Source organism: Piliocolobus tephrosceles, chromosome 10, assembly GCF_002776525.5.
Source record: "Piliocolobus tephrosceles isolate RC106 chromosome 10, ASM277652v3, whole genome shotgun sequence".
Taxonomy (NCBI): Eukaryota; Metazoa; Chordata; class Mammalia; order Primates; family Cercopithecidae; genus Piliocolobus; species Piliocolobus tephrosceles.
In genome coordinates, this window is record NC_045443.1 from 93,398,759 (window position 1) to 93,422,921 (window position 24,163).

The 24,163-nt window shown below is 41.6% G+C and overlaps 1 protein-coding gene across 1 annotated transcript; it reads left to right on the forward strand.

Moving 5' to 3' along the window:
* Positions 1 to 105: 105 nt before the first annotated feature.
* On the forward strand, positions 106 to 22,298 carry AMDHD1 (amidohydrolase domain containing 1). The gene is made up of 9 exons (XM_023206639.2): positions 106 to 342; positions 6,145 to 6,251; positions 8,408 to 8,472; positions 10,207 to 10,484; positions 13,916 to 14,141; positions 15,877 to 16,001; positions 19,201 to 19,294; positions 19,859 to 20,019; positions 21,457 to 22,298. The coding sequence occupies exons 1-9, from the start codon at positions 206 to 208 to the stop codon at positions 21,542 to 21,544; spliced, it is 1,281 nt and encodes a 426-aa protein (XP_023062407.2). The 5' UTR covers positions 106 to 205; the 3' UTR covers positions 21,545 to 22,298.
* The last annotated feature ends 1,865 nt before the right edge of the window (positions 22,299 to 24,163 follow it).

The following is a 24,163-nucleotide window of genomic DNA, read 5'->3' on the forward strand; positions in this document are numbered from 1 at the left end:
TTACTACTCATTGCCATTCTTGCAATGATTACCGCCCCGGTTGCTGTGGTTGAGGGAGGCGAGCAAAGGGCAGCAGCTGCGAGCGCCCGCCCCCGCCCCACCCTCCCGGCCCCGGCCGGCGCAGGCTACGGTTTTTCGTCCTCCACTGAGTCCTGCCAGTGGCCGGAGCCCAGTGGCCTCCCGGAGACCCTCGGCGCACGGTGACATGGCAGGCGGCCACAGGCTCCTGCTGGAGAACGCGCAGCAAGTGGTGCTGGTGTGCTCCCGCGGTGAGCGCTTCCTGGCGCGGGATGCGCTGCGCAGCCTGGCGGTGCTGGAGGGCGCCAGCCTGGTGGTGGGCAAGTAAGTGGCCGGGCGCGTAGGGTGGGGGCCGCCACGGGCGGAGCTGGCCTCTCTTCCTCTCACTGTGCACTCTGAAGGGAAACAACGCCGTGAAAGCGTCCCTACACAGAGACACATGGGCAAGCCAGCCTTTGGAGCACCTGTTGCTAACACGCTCTGCTGCTTGGGTTGTCATTCCGTTTAAAGAGCTCAGAGAGGAACATCCCATTGGAACGCATCGGGGTCCTGCCTCTGTTGGTAAAATATCACTGTCCAATCATCAGAAGAGGTTGAGATCTTCCCCAGTGCTTCTTAAAGCGAGGCCAGGAGACCATCTTTGTCAGGGTGGCCTGTGGTTATTTTATTCTTACGCCAGATTTCTGATTCCATTTGCGTCCCCAACTCCCTATCCCTAGAATTTTAGAATCAGCATCACTGGGACTGGAGTTCTGAGACCTGAATTTTTCAAAAGTACCTTTCACATCCCCCTGGTCTCGTACACTAAAGCTTTAGAACCACGGAGAACATGTAGACGATAATGGCCCTGAGTGATAATAAATCAAGATCTGGCTATCAGAAAACAAGATATTTCTCTGGAAGCCAGATGTGAATAAAAGAACAAAGTTTGAGGGCCACCTGGGGTAGCAAGGGAAGTTGGATGAGAATTTGAATTCAAAGGGCCCAACGGGGCCACAATTGCACGTGATGAATGAGTCTCACAAACTGACCACGGCTTATCTGAGGTAGTTTAGGATTGTGCAAGAGTCCAGCTTTTGAGGTACTGTGGGTTGGTTTAATTTTATTTATTTATTTATTTATTTATTTATTTATTTATTTATTTTCGAGATGGAATCTCACTCTGTCGCCCAAACTGGAGTGCAGCGGCGCGATCTCAGCTCACTGCAACCTCCGTCTCCTGGGTTCAAGCGATTCTCCTGGCTCAGCCTCCTGAGTAGCTAGCTGGATTACAGCAGCCGCGCCACCAAGACCGGCTAATTTTTGTACTTTTAGTAGGGAGGGGGGGTCTCACGATGTTGCCAAACTGGTCTCTAACTCCTGACCTCAAATGATTTACCCGCCTCAACCTCCCAAAGCGCTGGGATTACAGGCATGAGCCACTGCGCCCAGCCTCTATGATCTCAGCTCCACCTCCAAGGCTCAACTGCAACCTCCACCTCCCAGGCTCAAGCCATCCTCCCAGCTCGGCTTCCCGAGTAGCTGGTACTACAGGCGCGGGCCACTACGCAAGGCTAATTTTTGTATTCGTTGTGGAGACAGTGTCTCGCCGTGTTGCCCAGGCTGGTCTCGAACTCCTGGGTTCAAGCCATCCACCTGGTTTGGCCTCCCAGTGCTGGGATTACAGGCATGAGCCACCACGTCCAGCCTAATTGGTTTGTTTTTAATTAATAAAGGGATGAAAACATTCCCAATTTACTATAAAAATATTATTTAAAATTTTGCTTAGAAAGTTGAAAAATACCTACCTGGGTTGGGACTGGAGTATCTTATAAAAATTACATCAATGCAGCGGAGTGCGGTGACTCATGCCTGTAACCCCAGCACTTTGGGAGGCCGAGGCAGGTGGATCACCTGAGGTCGGGAGCGTGAGACCAGCCTGGCCAGCATGGTGAAAGCCGGTCTCTACTAAAAATACAAACAGTAGCTGGGCGTGGCGGCGCAGGTCTGTAGTCCCAGCCATTCCGGAGGCTGAGGCAGGAGAACCGTTTGAACCGAGAGGCGGAGGTTGCAGTAAGCAGAGATCGCACCACTGCACTCCAGCCTGGGGGACTGAGTGAGACTCCGTCTCAAAAATAAACAAATAAATAAAATTATACTAATGCACCAACATGAAGTCTCGGGTTCCAAGACATGTTCTACGTTCACATCAAAACCACAAAATGTAGGGAAAGGAAAAGAAAGGAATTGGTGTGTGGTCTGGCAGGTGGGGCTTTTTCATTCCAGTCTGCTACATTGTTCTCAGAGTTTGTTGGATTTATTACATTGAAATAAATTTATAAGAATATCGAGAACTTTGCCATTCAAATATGATTAGCTCAGTACAGGATGGTGTTGTTTTTATTTTCACTTACTATCATCACTGTCTTACATATCAGGTTGGTGCAAAAATCAAGTATAGAATTGGAATACTTATCTGGTGATTCGAGGTGCTTTGACATATATCTCCCACCTTCATTATCTGAATATTTTAAGGTAAAAGTGTTTTCAGGGTGAATTATTTAGGTGATTGTCTGAAATTTTCACATCGCTTCCCTTATGCAGAACCTGTGTGTTCAAAGACAACTTGATCCAGCTTTTCTTTTGGTAGACAAGAAGAACCCAGGCTGTGAGTGTGAGTGTGTAGGGAAAGGAGTACTGATTAAAAGCACAGAGAAGTGGAAGAAAGTTCCATTTCAGAGCCCAGAAATGGATGGATTTTAACTGTGTGTGTGTTTTTTTTTCAATAAGTATATACATACCATGGTGTGTCCAGATTAGAACGAATCTCAGTGAGATCAACTAATAGTCAATCCCCTATAAGCTATAGATATATAAAGTGAGTCCTGGAAAAGAATATGGTTTGAGGGACACCGAAACTCCCCCTTCCTAAAAATAAATATCTCAGTGATTGTCTGCCACAGGGTGTAAATACCACCATTGTATTCATTCATTTAGGTCTCTAAAGGTATCTCATTCTTAAATTAAGTTCTCTCTCTCTCTCTCTCTCTCTCTCTCTCTCTCTCTCTCGTTGTGTGTGTGTGTGTGTGTGTGTGTGTGTGTGTGTGTGTGTGTGTATACTGTAGTTAATCTTGAAGAAGCTCCCAGGTGTGGAAAAGAAGCACAAACTGTCAGTAATATGTATCTTTATAATTTTAATGGCTACCTAAAAAAAAACACTTTTGGGAGAATGCTTTTTGTTAGTTTCCTTCAATAACTGTCCTCATTATGTCTTCAACAAAGGACATACACCTTTATTCAAACATAGGTAGGACTCCATCAATGAATGAGAGAACCACACTGTCGAAAGGTAGGTAAGCATGGGATTAGTGGGGTCAGGAAGAGGATCCAGTGCCTTTGAAATTCCCCTCCCGCACAGATGGAGAATGTTAGAGATTTATTTCTTAGGTCTGACTTTGTTAAAACAACCTCTCTTAAAGCAGTGTCAGTCATCAACTCTTTGCATAAGAGCATTATCTTTGTTCTTTCCCATTTAAGGGTCAATTTCTAGTCCTGCTGGTCCTTTCCACCACCAGATTCACTGCACACTGGGTAGATTATGTAACTGGGCCAGATAAAAGCTGTTAGTGATGAAGAATTGTATTAATCAGGATACTAAATTCTATTTCAAGACTTAATTTCTTATTCCACCCTAAGTTTATCCTCCCCATGACCCCATAATCATTATTTCTTTTCCTATCATAACATCTTCTCTTTCCATCCAGTTTCTTCTGCTCCTCTACTCTTACATTTTGTTAGGTTACCCCAACCACTTCTGCCCCAGTTCTGAATCCCTTATCCTAACTGCTTTTTGCAACACATTCCAGCTCTCAGGTTAATAGCCCTGATTCTCCATGTTAAAAACATGAATTTGCTGTAAGTCACCAAGACCTAAATTAACAGTGGCTGAAACAAGATGGAAATATATTTCTCTCCTATGTGAAAATCCAGACATAGGAAATGCAGGGCTAGCTGATTGCAGTATTCCATGGGGTTCTCAGGAGCCAGGGCCCTGCTACCTTGCTCTCCCATCCATGGCCCACTTTCTTACACTCACTCCATGACCCAAGATGGCCACCCCATCTCTAGTTATGGTGTCTGCGTTCCAGCCAGTAAGAATAGGAAGGAGAAGACAATCCTACTGGCTAGACCTTAGTCTCACAGCCACACCTGGCTAGTGGAAGACGGAGAAATGTAGTCTGTATTTTGGGTCATCATGTGTCCAGTTAAAATTTAGGGCTTTACTAGTGTAAAAAAAAAAGGGAACACTGATCTTGGGGAACAAATGGCAATTGTCTGCTACATATGTTTGATGTTTAAAGTTTTTTTAATTGTAAATTTTCATGGTACATAGTAGGTATATATATATGGGGTACATGAGTTATTTTAAAACAGCCATACAATGTGTAATAATTATATCAGGGCAAATGAGGTTTCCATCATCTCAAGCATTCATCATTTCTTAGTTTCACAAACATTCCAATCGTACTCCCTCAGTTTTTCTAACATGTGCAACATATTATTGCTGATTCTAGCCACCCTGTTGTGATGTCTAATACTAGGTCTTATTCACTGTATCTAACCATATTTTTCTAGCAACTAACAATCCTCATTTTTCTCCTCTCCCCTTATATTCTTCCCAGCCTCTGGTAACCACCATTTTACTCTCTGTCTCCATGAGCTCAATTGTTTTCACTTTTAGCTCCCACAAATGAATGAGAATATGCCCAGTTTGTCTTTCTGTGCCTGGCTTATTTCACTTAACATAATATCCTCCAGTTCTATCCATGTTGTTGCAAATGACAGAATCTCACTCTTTTTTATGGCTGAATAGTACTCCATTGTGCATATGTACGACATTTTCTTTATCCATTCATCTGTGAGTAGGCACTTAGTGTACTTCCAAATCTTGGCTATTGTGAATAGTGCTGCAATTAACATGGGATGCAGATATCTCTTTAATATACTGACTTCCTTTCTTTTGCATATAGACCTACCAGTGGGATTGCTGGATCATATGGTAGCTCTATTTTTAGTTTTTGAGGAGCTTTCATACTGTTCTCCATAGCAGCTGTACTAATTTACATTTCCAACAGTGTACAAAGGTTCCTCTTTCTCCACATGCTCGCCAGCATTTGTTACTGCCTGTCTTTTGGATAAAAGCCATTTTAACTGGGGTAAGATGATCTCTCACTGTGGTTTTGTTTGCATTTCTCTGATGATCATTGATATTGAGCACCTTTTCTTATACCTGTTTGCCATTTGTATCTCTTCTTTTGAAAAATGTCTATTCAGATCTTCTGTCAATTTCTTAATCAGATTATTAGGTTTTTTCCTATTGAGCTGTTTGAGCTCCTTATATATTCTGGTTATTAATCCCTTGTCAATTGGATAGTTTGCAAATTATTTTCTCCCATTCTGTGGGTTGTCTCTTCACATTGTTGATTATTTTCTTTGCTGTACAGAAAGAAGCCTTTTAACTTGATGTGATCCCATTTGTCCATTTTTGGCTTGGTTGCCTGTTCTTGTGGGGTATCCCTCAAGAAATTGTTGCCTGAACCAATGTCCTGGAGAGTTTTCCCAATGTCTTCTTTGAGTAGTTTCATAGTTTAAAGTCTTAGATTTAACCCATTTAAATTTTATTTCATTCTTTTGCATATGGATAGCCAGTTTCCCTAGCACCATTGATTGAAGAGACTGTCTTTCCTCCGATGTATATTCTTGGCATTTTTGCGGAAAATGAGTTCACTGTAGATGTATGAACTTATTTGTGGGTTCTCTATTCTGTTCCATTGGTCTATGTGTCTGTTTTCATGCCAGTACCATGCTGTTTTGGTTACTATAGCTCTGTAGTATAATTTGAAGTCAGGTAATGTGATTCCTCCAGTTTTGTTCATTTTGCTGAAGATGGCGTTGGCCAATCTGGGTCTTTTATGGTTGTCTTGAACGTGGCTAGAGATGCTTTTCCAAAGACTCAGGTTCAAGATAGAAACACAGTAAATGTTGACTAATTAACACCAAAGCATCTGAAAACATATTTTAAGTCACTCGTCAGATTTCTAACAAGATTTCTCCAAATTTAGTAACTATTTCTTGATTTTTCTTCAGAGATGGGTTTATAAAAGCTATTGGTCCTGCTGATGTTATTCAAAGACAGTTTTCTGGAGAAACTTTTGAAGAAATAATTGACTGCTCTGGGAAATGTATTCTACCAGGTATTTACCTCTTTTTCAGTAAAGGTCTACAAGTAGCTTTAACAGTAGCTCCTGAAATGTAAAGAGGAAGAGTAACAGCTTATTTTACAGTCTCAAAATAATATTAAAAAAATCATAGTTCCATGTATTGAATTTCTATTATTGATTGTCTAGCTGCTTTCAAACATGGTTTCACCTTGAATCCTTATAACGTCCCTGTGTGGGAGGTATCATTATCTATACTTTACAGTTTAGAAAATTGAAGGCTAAGGGTGAAATATGTTACCCAAGGTTCCTAAACAGGAAAAAGGCAACCTACGAATCAAGCCCATTCATTAGACTCCACTTCTTCCCACTCACATGCTGAATAGAAACCAGCTGTGTTGTGTTTAGGTTCAAAAACAGTCAAAAGAACTTTATTAATCCATAGGAGCAGTTTCATAGTTTCATAGGAGTAGTTCCAATGGCATAGGAGAGGCTAACAAGGCAGCTGCTATCTCTACTACCAGAAATACTCTAAATTTGTATACGGTGTGAAACAAAGGATCCAGCTCTGGGCAGAAAAAGAAAAAAAAATCCGAGAGCTTTCACTGCAGTTCACTTGTATCTTTAATGATTGACAACAGAATCAGTTTATTAACCATCATCTCCTGCATTAACTATGTTGTATGACTTCATGTAATCATCCAAAACAAGTTTCATAAACTTTGAGTTCTACACAAACAAAAGGACTTTATATTTATATTTTATTTTTATATAAAATTTTTATACTTTTAGATGTTTATTGTACACATCTGACAGAGCTTCTATCTGATGGGTTTTCATTTGTTTGTTTATTTTGAGACAGAGTCTCATTGTGTCACCAAGTCCAGAGTGCAGTGGTGTGATCTTGGCTAACTGCAACCTCCACCTCCCAGATTCAAGCAATTCTTGTGTCTCAGTCTCCTAAGTAGCTGGATTACAGGCATGCACCACCATGCCTGGCTAATTTTTGTATTTTTAGTAGCAACAAGGTTTCACCATGTTGGTCAGGCTGGTCTCGAACTCCTAACCTCAAGTGATCTGCTGATCTCAGTCTCCCAAAGTGCTGGTATTATAGGCATGAGCCACCATGCCTGGCCTTCCTTATGATTCTTGAGGGTCAGGAGACAAAATCAGGGTGAAATGTTACGAAAAGGAGGAATATAGCAGAAAGCAATCTGAGTAGGGACTTTTGATTTTAGTCCAATCAGAGCCAATAATGAGTCATTTAATCCATAAGATATCTAAAATATTTTGGAAAGAAACACTTTGCTGAACTGTACCTGGATAAACAACAGTTTCAAGTGATTGCTTTACAGTTTCTCCTTAATTAAAATACATTTCTTTCTTGAAGATAGATTCATCTCTCTGATTTCATATTTTCCCTTCTCAGAGTTGCAGGGGGAGGGGATTGTAGTATTATGTTTTCATATCCAGATTATTCCTTGTGATAAGGTTCATGGTTTTGCTCAACTAAGGGGCTTGACAACTTGATTTCAAAGTTTATTTGGGCCAGGTATAGTGGCTGATGCTTGTAATCCCAGCACTTTGGGAGGCCAAGTCAGGTTGATCATTGGAGGCTGAGGTGGGCAGATCGTTTGAGCCCAGGAGTTCAAGACCAGCGTAGGCAACCAGCATATGCAAAAAGGCATACCAGCGTATGGCAAATATTAGCCTGTGTGATGGTGCACATCTATAGTCCCAGCTACTAGGGAGGCTGAGGTGGGAGGACTGCTTGAGCCTGGGAGGTCAAGGCTGTAGGGAGCTATGAGTGTGCCACTGCACTCCAGCCTGGGTGAGAGTGAGAACCTTTCTCAAAAATAAATAAATAATAAAATAAAATAAAATAAAACGAAAGCTTATTTGGTGAGCATGGACTTACTGAGCAAAAGGAGCTGTATTTCTGTAAGGGATATTTTCATCATGTTGCATCCCCTCCTTCGTTAAAGCTTTCTAGACCAGCCATACAACAGGGCAGTCTTCTTTTCTCTCTGTCAAGGGAACCAGACAGACAAATTCTTCCTTTCATGTTCCTTCAAAATGGGTGGCTACCATCACGCTTTCCCCAGAGCAGCAGGGTGTAGTGCTGCTGTTTGCCTGCTGTCTAAGTGTTCTCTATTTCTTAATTGTAAGATAACTTGATTTATTGATTACAGGTTTGGTGGATGCACACACACATCCAGTATGGGCTGGTGAAAGAGTTCACGAATTTGCAATGAAGGTAACTGCAACCAATCATGGCAAATCAAAATAAAGCACAAATATGAAGTCTTTTGCTGAAGAGTTAGCAGGCTATCAAGCTTTGCAACATATGTCAACATATGTTTTAATGGATATTTTTACTTGCTTGGGCATGGGAAACAAATGACAACAAAACTTATTTATATCTGCCCCAAATCATTGTATTATACACAGGGCTATTCCTGCCCACTAATGTCTCCCTCTCTTTCCTTCCACACATTCCCATTCCAAATCACTATCTCTAGTAGCTTTTGAAAGGGCTCCAAGGAATAGTTTGAAAATCGCCATTCATTGGAGTAAAGCTTGGAAAAATATGTTACTAATCACAAAAATAAAATGTCTTATATTTTTCTCTTTTTCAGAAAACTGAGACTTATTAAGAATCACAAAATGTAATCTGCGTTAGTCATATATTAGCTGTAGCCAACTTCTAAATCCCTGGTTGGAGCAATTTTCACATGTGTTTTAAAAAAAGAAAGAAAAGAAAAATGTGCCTCCTGGCAGCTAAACTGGCTTATTTCAGGAAAAGAAAAAAAAATTCTTTTCTTCAGATATCATGTACCTTCTTCAACAAACTAGAGCTGTTTTTAAGACTGTTTTATTAAATCACAGATTTTCAGAGCCAAAAGCAGTCCAATCCTCTCATTGTATAGATGGAGAAAGAGATTTACAGTCCAGTCCTCTCATTGTGCAGATGGAGACAGCCGGGTCTAGAGAAGGGAAGAGTGTTGACTAGGGCCACCAGCTGGAGGATGACAGAACCCAGATGAAAACTCTGGCCAGGAGACCCCAGGCCTGCATCCTTTCTCTGCACCATACTCCTTGCTGCCCAGAGCAACTGGAGCCCAGTGGGACCCCAGAAAGAGCCTCTTTGAGTGACAAAGGTCAAGCTCCAAACTCTGATGGCCAAATATTGAGACAAGGAGACTTCCCGGGGCCGCTTTAGTGGAGATCTGAATAATTGCAATGGGGTTCCCTGCAACTCCTGATTTGCTTAAGCTTTGTTTTCTCAAACAAGCTGAGGGATGGAGGGAGGGCTGATACTTGGCAAGTACACATTGTGGGCTGATTGACTTGTTAAAATATTGCAATACTCCTGCGCCAGGTTTTTTGTTTTGTTTTTGTTTTGTTTTGTTTTGTTGAGACAGAGTCTCCCTCTGTCACCCAGGCTGGAGTGCAGTGACCCAAACTCCACTCCCTGCAACCTCCGCCTTCTGGGTTCAAGCGATTCTCCTGTCTCAGCCTCCCGAGTAGTTGGGGCTACAAGTGCACACCACCACACTCAGCTAATTTTTGTATTTTTAGTAGAGACGGAGGTTTCACCATGTTGGTCAGGCTGGTCTTGAACTCCTGACCTGTGATCTGCCCACCTTGGCCTCCCAAAGTGCTGGGATTACAAGTGTGAGCCACCGTGCCCGGCCTGTGCCAGTTTGTAATTGCCACTGCCCTGAGACCCCAACAGGCCACCCACCACATCTCCCATCTCTACCACTCCAGTGTCTTCCCGGGACCTCTTTGGAACTCCCCACAATCCAGTGTCTGGCAGACTAGGGGCTTCCAGGACTGTATCCCAGCACTTTTCTAATCCGATGGATTGGTGCCCGTGCCATATGGCTTCTTAATCATTACATAATATTGCCCCTGGAGGTAGATTCTTCAGACCTCCCTGCAACTTCCTCGCATTTGCCGGCCTAAGGGTGAGGCGTGTGTTCAGTTGGCAGGGGCCACCTACATGGAAATTCACCAGGCCGGAGGAGGGATCCACTTCACCGTGGAGCGCACGCGCCAAGCCTCAGAGGAGGAGCTCTTCCGCTCCTTTCAGCAGCGTCTCCAGTGCATGATGAAGGCTGGCACCACGCTGGTGGAGTGCAAGAGCGGATACGGCCTCGACCTGGAGACCGAGCTCAAGATGCTGCGTGTGATTGAGCGCGCCCGACGGGAGCTGGACATCGGCATCTCGGCTACCTACTGCGGGGCTCATTCAGTGCCTAAGTAATCTTAGCCAGTGGGGACCGGGGTTTAACTCAGAGCATTGAAAATGAGCCCCGGGGGTGGAGGTGACTTTAGCTCTTGCAGGGAGATGGGTAGAAGTCTTTGGAAAGACCTGATTCTAATGGCCACTCATCCCGCAGACTTGGTTTTAGGAAGGCGATCCCTTGGCCTCATCAGTCTGCTAGTCCTTTAATTATGATAGAAGAGCTGTTTCAAGTTCTTTGGGTTAAGAAAAAGAAATGGCCCCTTGTAGGTCGTTTAAAATTACACATATTAATTTGAATAATTTCCCATGATAATTAGCATTTCTAAAAGCACTTTAGGAATTAATAGTAACACTCTTTAGGAGGTAGTTCAAACCTCGTGGTCTAGGTGACTCAAAGGGGTTCGTTTTTGTTCATCTGTTTGCTTTCTTAACAGCAAACATTTTTGTTTTGTTGTTGTAAATGATTTTTAGCCTTCCCCTTTATCTAAAAGTTCCTCCTACATTGCCTTACTGTAGAGAACTCTGTTCCTTTCTGCACTTGCATTTTACTTTTCCAGAGTTCCTTTGGGTCCTGGAATTTCTAAATAGGAAAGCTCATGGTTCCAACAGCCAATCGAACTATCTAAAAGAAATCCAGGACTTGAACATGCATAAGGTGCCTCCAAAGTCTTAGTGAGGTCTTAAGCACTGATAACTTAGATATATAAATATAATACTACAGACTTACAATCATTGCTTAAAAATCTAATTGTTTAAATTTCTTTTACATTTATCTGATTTTGGAAACTTTGGAAAATAAATTTATATTTTAGGCCAGGTGTGGTGGCTCACACCTATAATCCCAGCACTATGGGAGGCCAAGGCAGGTGGATCACTTGAGCTCAGGAGTTTGAGACCAGCCTGGCCAACACATTGAAACCCCATCTCTACTAAAAATACAAAAATTAGCCAGGCGTGGTGGCCCATGCCTGTAATCCCAGCTACTCAGGAGGCTGAGGCACAGGAATTGCTTGAGCCGGGGAGGCGGAGGTTGCAGTGAGTAGAGATTGTGCCACTATACACTCTGCCTGGGCGACAGAGTAAGACTCTATCTCAAAAAAAATATGTCTTTTTTAATTGACAAATAATATATTATTGTGTAGAGTATGTTGTTTTAAAATATGTATACATTGTGAAATGGCTAGATCAAGCTAATTAATATATGCATTACCTCATATTTACCACTTTTTGTGGTGAGAACACTTAAAATCTATTTTTTAACAATTTTTAAGAAAACAATACATTACTATTAGCTATAGTCACTGTGTAATGGAAAAATATAAATATTTAATATTAATAAAAATTAACACTTCATGTTAATTATCATCTTCGATCAGAGGAACTAAAAAAGTAACATTAAAATTTATTATTCAAAATTCACAAAACTAGTTATGTGGAAAAGAAACATAAATATTTAATATTTCCAGTGATCTTTATTGTAAGTTTTTAGCATTTATATTTCTGAAATTATTAAAGCTTAAAATTTCACTGAGACTCTTGAGACATTCTCTATAGAAAACAGTAGATTTTTTTTCAAACAGAATATAAAGTGCATAACAGTCTGCTTTCTTTTTCAGTAGAAAATAGTGTGGCATGGTGGAAAAGTCTCAGTTTGAAGTGATACCAGACCTGGGTTTGAATCCAGCTTGGCTACTTCCAGCTGAGTGATTTTGAGGTCATGACTTAACTTTTCTGAACATGAATTACCCATCTGTGAAACACAGCTAAATGCCACCCTATTCTATATGATTGTCTTGAGAATTAAAAATAACTTGGTAGGCTAGGCATAGTGGCTCAGGCCTGTAATCACAGCATTTTGAGGCCGAGGTGGGTGGGTCACCTGGGGTCAGAAATTCGAGACCAGCTTGACCAACACGGAGAAACCCCATCTCTACTAAAAATACAAAATTGGCCAGGCATGGTGGTGCATTCCTGTAATCCCAGCTACTCTGGAGGCTGAGGCAAGAGAATCTCTTGAACCCAGGAGGGGGAAGTTGCAGTGAGCCGAGATCATGCCATTGCACTCCAGCCTGCGCAACAGGAGCGAAACTCTGTCTCAAAAAAAAAAAAAAAAGGAAGAAAGAAAGAAAGAACTTCTGTAAGTGTCTGTCTCTCATAGTCTACCTCTACCCACCTACTCAAATGGTTTTGCTGAGTGAGAGCCTTCTGTGTGCCAAATACAGGGCTAAAGTTTCACAAAAATTTTCTTCATCTGCCAATGAGCCTCTGAGGTCTGCATCTTGATTCCCATTGGTAAAACCTGCGCTCAAATAACAGCTAAAGAACATCTCCTAAGTTATGTGACCACCATGTGGTAGAACTCTGTGTCTACCTGACTCTAAAAGCCCAGGCTTTTCTAACATATAACTACTGCAGAACTTTATTTTATCTACTCTTCTTATTATTAATTTTTTTTAGAGATAGAGTCTTGTTCTGTTGCCCATGCTGGAGTGCAGTGGTGCAGTCATAGCTCACTGCAGCCTCAAACTCCTGGGCTCAAGCAATCCTCTTGCCTCAGCCTCCCCAGTTGCTGGGATTATAGGCATGAGGTACCATGGCCAACTCCACCAGAACTTTAGAGAGAATTTCAGAGCCTGGTACTATCCTCCTTCCCCATATCCCCAGACGGTGAGACAGAAAGTCTAAGGCAAGTGCTTCAGGAAACATTGTGGAGGAAGAAAAAGGCAGGGTGATAACTGGGCTCAGGTAAGGGGACCACAGGTAGGTTATCAGGGGGAGTATCCAGGATGCCCTCTGAGTGTCCTTTACAGGAAAATTATGCCTTTTTTTTTTTTTTTTTTTTTTCTTTTTGAGACAGAGTCTTGCTCTGTCGCCCAGGCTGGAGTGCAGTGGTGTGATTGATCTCGGCTCACTGCAACCTCCACCTCCCTGGTTCAAGCAATTCTCTTGCCTCAGCCTCCTGAGTAACTGGGATTACAGGCACATGCCACCACGCCCGGATAATTATTCTATTTTCAGTAGAGGGGTTTTGCCATTTTGGCCAGGCTGGTCTCGAACTCCTGACCTCAAGTTATCTGCCCGTCTCGGCCTCCCAAAGTGCTGGTATTACAGGCATGAGTCACCGCACCCAACCAAATTAAGCTTTTCAACCAGGTAGCCTTGCTGGCATCCCCAAAGGTAACACAGGTCTGCCAGAATGGATCAACTATTTGAGTCTCTGTGTAGAGGGCCAGTGCATACAGAAGTCTTGTCAATACCTCCACTATGTAAACATGGCCCAATAGTTAAGAGCCCAGAGTTATAGCTTTGAGTCTTTCTCTACCTTTCTGAGGCTTGAAGTCATTTACCTCTACTGCTCCTCAGGTTCTTCAAATGCCAGATAACCCTATCCTTTTGTTTTTTGTTTTTAATATTTGCCCATGTCAATCTCATTTTCCTCCCCCAGAGGAAAAACTGCTACTGAAGCTGCTGATGATATCATCAATAACCACCTCCCAAAGCTGAAGGAACTTGGCAGAAATGGGGAAATACACGTGGACAATATCGACGTATTTTGTGAGAAAGGTGTCTTTGATCTCGATTCCACCAGAAGGATTCTTCAACGTGGAAAAGACATAGGGTTACAGATTAACTTCCATGGAGATGAACTCCACCCAATGAAGGCTGCTGAGGTGTGGCTGACTTTTAGTTTTCCCCTCATCAACACTCATTCTTGCACATTCATGCTATGGGAAACTTAGTTTCTTCAAAGCCCTCCGAAAAGATACTGAATGGGGAAATTTGTTTGAACAATGTACAGATTGGTCTGGTTGAGACTTGAAAACCCTGACCTCTATTAAAAACTTACTTTTTTGCTGATCATTTACTTTCATTATCATCCACTGGTGTATTAATAGAAAAAGAATTGGCCGGGCACAGTGGCTCACGCCTGTAATCCCAGCACTTTGGGTGGCCGAGGTGGGCTGATCACGAAGTCAGGAGATTGAGACCAGCCTGGCTAACACGGTGAAACCCCATATCTACTAAAAATACAAAAAATTAACCAGGCATGGTGGCATGCGCCTGTAATCCCAGCTACTTGGGGAGGCTGAGGCAGGAGAATCGCTTGAACCCGGAGGCAGAGGTTGCAGTGAGCTGAGGTCGCACCACTGCACTCCAGCCTGGGGGACAGAGCGAGACTCCATCTCAAAAAAAAAAAAAAGAAAAGAAAAGAAAAGAAAAGAAAAAGAATTACCTCAGTGATCTCTTTTACTAAATTTCTAATGTATTTTTCTTAGCACACAAAGCCACACTGACACAGTATATTAATTTCACTTGGACCTTTTCAGATCTTTCTGTGGCAGCATCCAAATCATTTTAGTGGAGCACACCAAAAATAGCCACAGGATGATTTTCAAATTCATATATCTTTGCTCAAATTAATTCACTTATTCATCCTTTCAACAAATATTTGAATGAATACTGTGTGCCAGGCACTATTCTAGGCATTGAGAATTCAGCAGTAAGACAAAGTCCCTGCAGTCCTGAGTCTAGGCTTCTCTCCTCTAAAGCCTTAGACCTAAATAAACAACTGCCCTTGGAGCGTAAATACAGATATAGATATCCCACCTGCACGCCTCTCAACTGCATTATATCCAGCTTGATCTCTTAGCATTGTTTCCAAGTCTTGTCCCATTTTCTGCTTCAGTGAATGACACCATCACCTGTCTGTTGCTTAACTCAAAATCTTGGATATCATTTTGACTGCTGCCTCTCTCTCACCTACCACATTTCATCCAATCACCAATTCCTCCCAATTCTCCCAAATAGCTCTAGATCCCCTTCTCACCTCTGATCCATAAAATTTTCTGTTTCAGAAAATGTCTGAAGGATTTGTGTTTAAGAATAGTTTTTGAAGTAGCCCACTAGCTAATTTTCAAATGAATGCCCATTGCAAACCCTTCACCCATTTGGGGGATTGGGTTTACAACAGTTGGTCGGCAAGAAATCTTAATAATAAAACGTTGTTTCTCTTTATGGGAAAAACAATTTACACCGGGCTTGGTGGCTCATGCCTGCAATCTTAGCACTTTGAGAGGCCCAGACAGGTGGATCACGAGGTCAAGAGATCAAGACCATCCTGGCCAACATGGTGAAACCCCATCTCTACTAAAAATACAAAAATTAGCTGGGTATGGTGGCACAGGCCTGTGGTCCTAGCTTCTCGGGAGGCTAGGGGGGAGAATCGCTTGAATCCAGGAGGCGGAAGTTGCAGTGAACCGAGATCGCGCCACTGCACCCAGCCTGGCTACAGAGCAAGACTCCGTCTCAGAAAACAAACAAACAAACAAAAAATAATTTAATGGAACTTCATCGATTCATTGTTGCTGTTTGTTAAATCTTTCCCTCTCTGCCCATTCTCCTTAGCTTGGGGCTGAACTGGGAGCGCAGGCAATCAGCCACCTGGAAGAAGTGAGTGATGAAGGCATCGTTGCCATGGCAACGACCAGGTGCTCTGCCGTCCTTCTGCCCACCACAGCCTACATGCTGAGGTAAGGTCGTTTCTCACCCCAGACCCAAGAGCTGCAAGTACAAGCTGTGAAGACACAGACGTCCAAAGTGCCCAGACATTATTTCATTGCCGTTACAAATCCCTTAAAAATGCAGATGAAGAAAACTCAGTTAATGAAGATGCCAACTCTGGACTGATGTTCGTAAATGAATTTCCCTGAGGAAGGAACTTAAACCCAGATTGCCTTTGTGTGGTAGGATTATTGAGGAAGATGGAGCTTTTTTTTTCTTTTTCATGGATTTTGGAATTTTCCAATTAAAAATAATTACTATGCATTATTTTTATAATTAGTAAATAATGAAATAGGTGCAATACTTTTAAATATATGCATAAGATGTTGAAGATATTTAGCAGTATTCAGAATCTGCATGAGCTGTTTTCTAAAGGGATGTTAGTGGATGCCATAATTGTCATAAATCTTCATAAATCCTGGGGATGGGAGGAAAGAGAAGACATATATTTTGTAAAATCTCCCCAGATATTTTGCTGTATGCTGCCTATGAATTGAATATACTTAGTTCATCTGTTATTACTGTTGCTCTGATTCTAACTAATATGAGATCGATGTCTTCTGACCCTTCCCATTGTACCACTTACTTATATGATATCCAAGTTTGTGGTTTGGGAGGCCAGCAGTCAAGAAGAAGTTTATCTTCTCTTGGGACTAGGTGCTTTCTATGTAGCTAGGATATGTGGTCTTTTGCATAGGGAGTGATTTTGCAGTTAAGACAGTGGTTCTCAACCCCAGGGTAATTTTGTCCCTCAGGGGACACTTGGCAATGTCTGGCGACATCTCTAGTTATCACAACTAAGGGATGCTACTGGCATCTAGTGGGTAGAGGCCAAGGTTGCTGCTAAACATTCCTCATTGCACAGAACAGCTACCCAAAACAAAGAATTATCCAGCCCAAGACACGAATTGTGCTGAGGTTAGGTAAGACCAGGCTCCGAGTAACTTTTGGAGGGTGAAGAAAGGAGTACTTCAGTTCTTTTCTCAAATCTACTATGATTTTATATGCACATATATGATATTATACATTTTTTTATTATTACTATTCTCTTAATTTAAAGAGTAAACACAATGTAGACTACAATCAGGAAATACCAATAACTGTTCTTGGTATGACCAATGTCTTATACATTTCAAGTGTCATCAGTCTAAGTCATCAATCAATATTTATCTCCACCATCCAAGAAATAAGTTTTTTGTTTTTTATTTTTTTTTGGGAAAAAAAGGCTTTCTTCGGCTGGGCACAGTGGCTCACTCCTGTAATCCCAATACTTTTGGGAAGCCAGGGTGGATAGATCACTTGAGGCCAGGAGTTCAAGACCAGACTGGCCAACATGGTGAAACTCCATCTCTACTAAAAATACAAAAATTAGCCAGGCATGGTGGCACGTGCCTGTAGTCCCAACTACTAGGGAGGCTGAGGCAGGAGAATCGCTTGAACCCAGGCGGGAGAGGTTGCAGGGAGCCAAGATCATACCACTGCACTTCAGCCTGGGCAACAGAATGCGTGAGACTTCATCTCAAAATAAAGGCTTTCTTTAACTGGTCTTGAATCTCTTGACACGGAGCAAAAGCGTAAGACTTTGTGGTACTGGAGGGCAATTCAGCATTAAAAGTCTGCACCTTGTTCCTATGCCAGCAGAGGCTGTCATCTGCCATTGCCACAGACAGGTTTAGCCTCCTGTTAGGACCACAAGGGCAGTTGAAGTGAAGGCCACACTCTGCTTTCTGGCTTCTCGTTTCTGTATTTTTCTGATCTCTGCATCAGGAGAGACCAGCAGGGCCCCCTGCTCTCCCCTGAACTCTCTCTTGACTTTCATTTCCAGAATAACCATTGCCTTATGCTACTTAAGGGCTTGCTTTAATCATGTATTTTATGTATATTTGCATGTAATATTTAAATGTATTCAGGAAATATTCACCTTGGTTTTTATGGAGCACCCTTAATACTTTTACAGCCTCACTTTATTCTCTTTTACCCCTAAGTATTTATGGAAGGGGAGGAGGGACATTCAAATAACCTGCAGGGACATTTGAAGCTGTACCCTTTCCTCACTCTGTCTCTGCTTCATTCACCTCCTCTCATACATTGTTGAAAAACATTTTAAGTGGTCCTACAAATGATCAATCATAGACTGGGAGGGATTCTAGGGCAAAAATAATCTCTGCTGGACTCTTTCTCTATTGCAGCAGTTATTCCCAAATTAAATCCTTCCTCATTGCTTTAACGAGCTTTCAGGCTTTGCTTATTTTTTTGTGTAACACTTTTGAGATATGTCCTAAAGAACAAAGAATATTTCACCAGGGAGGTCAAGGAGATGCCTAATTCAGGAAGAAGTATAAACATTTTACACACTAAATTCTTGGGCCGTCAAGATTTTAAAGGAGCTACAAAGATGTTTGAGGTAAAAAGTAAAACAAACAAACAAAAAAACAACAGAAAAGAGGGGTAAGGGAGAGAAATGAATAGGAAATTACAAAATGGAGCTAATAAAAATAGCATATTGTGGCCTGGCACAGTGGCTCATGCCTGTAATCTCAGCATTTTGGGAGGCCAAGGTGGGTGGATCACCTGAAGTCAGGAGTTCGAGACCAGCCTAGCCACCCTGGTGAAACCCCATTTCTACTAAAAATACAAAAATTAGCCAGGCATGGTGGCGGGTGCCTGTAGTCCCAACTACTTGGGAGGCTGAGGCAGGAGAATCGCTTGAACTCGGGGTGGAAGTTGGAGTGAGCCAAGATCATGCCACTGCACTCCAGCCTGGGCAAGAGACCGAGATTCCATCTCAAAAAAAAAAAAAAAAACACAGTGTAACCTCATTTATTATTTAATTTGGGAGTCACCAAAAAAGCTTATTAAATTTCAAAACCATTTGTAAGTTGTATTTTCCTCCTTTTGCAAGAATGCCTTAATATGTAAAAAGACGGATGAGATAAACAATCATTAATTAAAAATTAGGCATATCTAAGTAATTTCAAAAGCAGAATGATAAAAATCAGGAGTCCTGGGATTATATATGTAACTCTGCCACTAGTATATAATCTTGAGTTTCTGCTTCTTCTTCCAGAATATGAAGGCGTTGACTGTCTCAAGTTCTCTTCTGTTCTGAACAGCTATTCTACAAAAGTTCCCATTCTAGAGACTGACATATTTTTTTCCTCGCCTTAGACTGAAACAACCTCGAGCCAGGAAGATGTTAGATGAAGGAGTAATAGTTGCCCTGGGAAGTGATTTCAATCCCAATGCATATTGCTTTTCAATGGTAATTATTTTTTTCATGTGCCTTTCTGAGCAGACTATCTACCAAGCATATAAACAATTTAAAAATATTTCACTAATTGTTAAAACAGTGTTAAAAATCTAAAAATGCTTTCTGTGAAACAAGAAGAAAAGGGGTAGACAGCAGTGTAATTGGATTTTTCTGTCCCAGATAAATGCCTGCAGGCATAGAGAGGAGAGAAGCTTCTATGTGCATTATTTTCTGATTCAGCCTTGAGCATTGTGGTTTTACAATAACCCATTTCCTTTCTCCAGAGAATAGCATAAACTCCAAGAGGTCTTAGTTAGTAAGGGTGGAAGTGAACTTCATTGTGTGCAGTAAGTGGTCTTGAAAAGTTGTCAATATTAAATACATGATCCCTTTAATAAAGTAATCTTTTCCAAAGTATGAGAACCTTTATGTATAAACTTAGATTTTTCCCATTGCAACTGAGCCAATTCCTCCTATACCTTTAACTGCCTCTGTTTGTTGTGCTGTGTTGAGAAATGTTTTAAATTGCAGTGCCATATGTCACTTTCCTCCAACACTCTTCTCTTCCTGCCTTAGCCAATGGTCATGCATCTGGCCTGTGTAAACATGAGAATGTCCATGCCTGAGGCCTTGGCTGCTGCCACCATCAATGCAGCTTATGCACTGGGAAAATCTCACACACACGGATCGTTGGAAGTTGGCAAACAGGGAGATCTCATTATCATCAATTCATCCCGGTGAGTGTACTCCCAACTTAGTGTGCTCCCGAATGATCGATCATAGACTGTGGGGGAGTCTAGGGCAAGAATCATCTCTGCTGGACTCTTTCTCGATTGCAGCAGTTATTCCCAAATTAAATCTGTCCTCATTGCTTTAATGAGCTTTCTGGCTTTGTTTATTTTTGATGTAACACTTTTACCATATGTCCTAAAGAATAAAGAGTATTTCGCCAGAGAAATATCTTATATTGTGCCCACTGAAGTATAGAGATGAGGCCTAAATCCCTTTTCCACTAATTATTAGTGTCAGACTCTGTGTGGACTCAGACACTAGCCAGTCCCCTCTATCTTGATCCCTTTCCAATGAGCAAATCTACTGACAGACCCTAAACGACAGGGCGGATCAAGTTCTCAAAATCTCTTCATCTGTCTGGTATCTTTTGTAGATTTCCAGGTTTCTGCTCTGTTTACCTGGACTTTGGCCGGGTTGTGCCCTCTGGCATGTGTTTGTGTTTCCGTGCTCGGCTTCTGATTTTCAACTAGCTCCCAACTCTGGCTTGTCACCCTGGTTCTGATTCATTCCCTCTCTGATTTCTCATGCCGACTGGATCCCAAAAGCTTAAACTTAGTTTTCCTGTTCCTGGTGGCTTATCACTCACCCACCCACAGTCTCTTGCCACCTGGGCCTCCAGGGCGATATTAGTCTGTTGTCACACTACTAATAAAGACATACCCGAGACTGGGTAATTTATAAAGGAAAGAGGTTTAATTGACTCACAGTTCTACATGACTGGGGAGGCCTCCCAATCATGGCGGAAAGCAAAGGAGGAGTAATGTCATGTCTTAAATGGCAGCAGGCAAGAGAGCGTGTACAGGGGAGCTCCCATTTATAAAAACATCAAATCTTGTGAGATTTATTCACTATCATGAGAACAGCATGGGAAAAACCTACCCCCATGATTCAATTACCTCCCAACAGGTCCCTCCCACAATGTGGGAATGATGGAAGCTACAATTCAAAATGAGATTTGGGTGGGGGCATAGCAGCCAAACCATATCAGGGTCTTACTGTTCCAGATCTACAAGTCGTAAATCCTATGGCTACTTGACTCTTACAAGCCCATTGCAGCCCTTGAGCCTCATGTCCTCCAGAGACACCTGCTTTAAAATTCTCTCCATGATCAGAAACCACTCCCTGTATTGAATATAATGCTGATGGTGACATTTATGTATCACTTAATGAAGCAAATATTTTAAGATCAAATACTTAAATGATATTATTAAATAATGTTTGATTTACCATAGACCAGTTAGTTATGTACTGTTTTTTAGAAAGCCCAAATACCATTGACTGGGTGTAAATAAATGTGTAGGGAATGCATTTTAAAATTAGCATTTATTGATAAAGTAATAATTTTTACTTGCACACATTGAAGTAATTTTTTTTTTTTCTAGATGGGAGCATTTGATTTACCAGTTCGGAGGCCATCATGAATTAATTGAATATGTTATAGCTAAAGGAAAAGTCATCTATAAAACATGATAGATTTGAAAAGAGAAGACTTTTTGACTATATGAAATAAGTCAATATAGTTATATTAAAAAAAGTTAAAACACCTTAATATTTACCAGAATTATATCACTTAAACCTAAATGTACTTCAATGTCTTTTTAAGTCACTCAAAAAACCCCAGGGATAGATTTATTTTCATTTAACACATGCATTTGACATATAAACAGGTAAACCTATTGTGATTAAAATCACAAAACATCCAATTATTTCACAAATATTAGTTACAAATATTCCGTAGATTAATATGATGAGGTATCACAAAAATGCCTTTGTGGGGAAAAGTAGACTTGACTTAAAATTTCCATTTTGTGTCTGTATTTCACGTTTCAGTTTTTAAACTATATTTAGTGAACATTGGGGAATGGAAAGAAATCTAAGTGATACACCCCAATGAAGCTAAAATATAGCCTTCTGTTAAGCAAATAGTATTTCCTTTCCCCAAGTAGTTTATTTTCTAGATGCTTTTCAAATGAATTAATGTCGTCTGATGAAGAGTGTCCTTCCATTTCTAAGGTCTTCTCAATCTCAGCAACAGAGCTTCCCGGCAGCGTACAAGACACATCATTTAATATGCAGGCATAGGGACCTTCCTGAAATGGATGCATTTTTTCCAACTACAATCACGTAACCTTTTTTTTGAAATTTAAGAAATTGTTGATTCTTCACATTACAATTGGGTAAAACACATTTGACAGCTCTCAATAAATGTTTGCTCTCACTCTTATTGTTGTTGTCTCCTTTCAGCCTGGAAGTAGATCAGCAGCGTCGTCTCTTCGAGTGTTTTAGGAAGTTACAAAAGTATTTGTAAAGAGTGGATAATTATTTACATATAAATGGGTGTTTTTAAAAGCCATGTGAGTTGATTTGAAATCTTTTTAAATGTTTCAGTCATCTTTATAATCACAACTGCATTACCAAACTTGGTAAGAAATGATATGAGAAGTAAAGATTGACTCTCCAAGTGATCACTAATATCAGGTTAATAGAGCCTGAATGAAAGAGGCTTTGCTGTAGTCAATATAAAGCAATTCAAAATGCCCCTCATTGGAAGATTAAGGGTAACATTGCATATTGTTTTCATCTCGATGGGGTCTCTGGAGCTCTGAACCTCATGCGATTGTTTAAGAAGTCTTCACACAGTGTGGGGGGCACACAGTTGCTGTGTGTGATGGCTCCCCTGTGACCAGTCACCTAGGCACTGTGAGCATTTGGGATGCAAGAGATAGACATAAGGCCAAAGCTGAATGTTAGGTCCGCTCTTCCCTGGAACTCAAGCAACACAAGACTAGCTTCTTCTATTGAAGAAACAAGGAGAAGAAGCACATCTGATTTTTCATCTAGCAGGCACTCACTTTAAACAAATAGCATTCATGCCTTTTTTGAATGAAGGCAGAAGAAGACATCTACCCTAAACTGCCCTATTCCTCCCAGGCCAGTGTGCTGCAAGCCCGTGCAACTCACGGGAGTTCGCTAGGAATGGGGAACCTCTGGCTGGACCCAGACCTGCTGAGTCGGAATCTGCGTCCTAACAAGCCCTGGGTGATTCACATGCGCATTAAAGTCTGAGCAGCTCTGAGTTCTAAGCCCTAGTCACAGCAATCTTCACACTGTTCCTTAGGGGACAGTGAGCTGCTCAGGGCCGTGCAGCATGGTTCCGTCTGCCCAGAATGCTTTCCTTCTCTTACTTACATAGGAATTGGAGCTGGATGCCCCTCCCCACATTCCCACATCTCTGTGATAGCCTTTAAAGCATTGTAATTTAACTGTCTTTTCTATTTTAGACTAATGAAGTCTACCCTCTGGGTTGAAACTAATGTTCTCCAACTATTTTTTCGGTATATTTTCAATGTTTACATTTAATAAATTAATACTGTTAACAAAAGTAAGCAAAAAGGCAAAATGGGCCGGGAACGGTGACTCACACCTGTTATCCCAGCACTTTGGGAGGCCAAGGTGTGTGGATTCCCTGAGGTCAGGAGTTCGAGACCAGCCTGACCAACATAGTGAACCCACATATCTACTAAAATTACAAAAATTAGCCGGGTGTGATGGCGCACACCTGTAATTCCAGCTACTTGGTAGGCTGAGCCAGGAGAATTGCTTGAATGCGGGAGGCAGAAGTTTGCAGTGAGCTAAGATAGCACTTTTGCACTACAACCTGGGCGACAGATCCGAGATTCCATCACAAAATAAAACAAAATGAACCATAAAGAGAGAACCATAAAGTTTAATAAAAAGCAATCTAGTGATCAGACCCAAAAATCAGACACAGGTTTAAAACAGTATGAAATGCATCTGCTTTTGAATTTTGCCGGTTGTGATTTTTTTTTTTTTTTTTTTTTTTTGAGATGGAGTCTCACTCTGTCACCCAGGCTGGAGTGCAGTGGCGCGATCTTGGTTCACTGCAACCTCTGCCACCCGGGATCAAGCAATTCTCCTGCTTCAGCCTCTCAAGTAGCTGGAATTACAGGCATCTGCCACTGCGCCTGGCTAATTTTTGTAATTTTAGTAGAGTCAGGGTTTCACCATCTTGGCCAGGCTGGTTTTGAAATCCTGACCTTGTGATCCACCTACCTTGGCCTCCCAAAG

Coding starts and splice junctions, on each gene's coding strand:
- AMDHD1 (XM_023206639.2), top strand. CDS start 206: ATGGCAGGCGGCCACAGGCTCCTGCTGGAGAACGCGCAGCAAGTGGTG. Junction 6,252..8,407: donor TGGGAAATGTATTCTACCAG/GTATTTACCTCT, acceptor TATTGATTACAG/GTTTGGTGGATGCACACACA. Junction 19,295..19,858: donor ATGCATATTGCTTTTCAATG/GTAATTATTTTT, acceptor TTCCTGCCTTAG/CCAATGGTCATGCATCTGGC.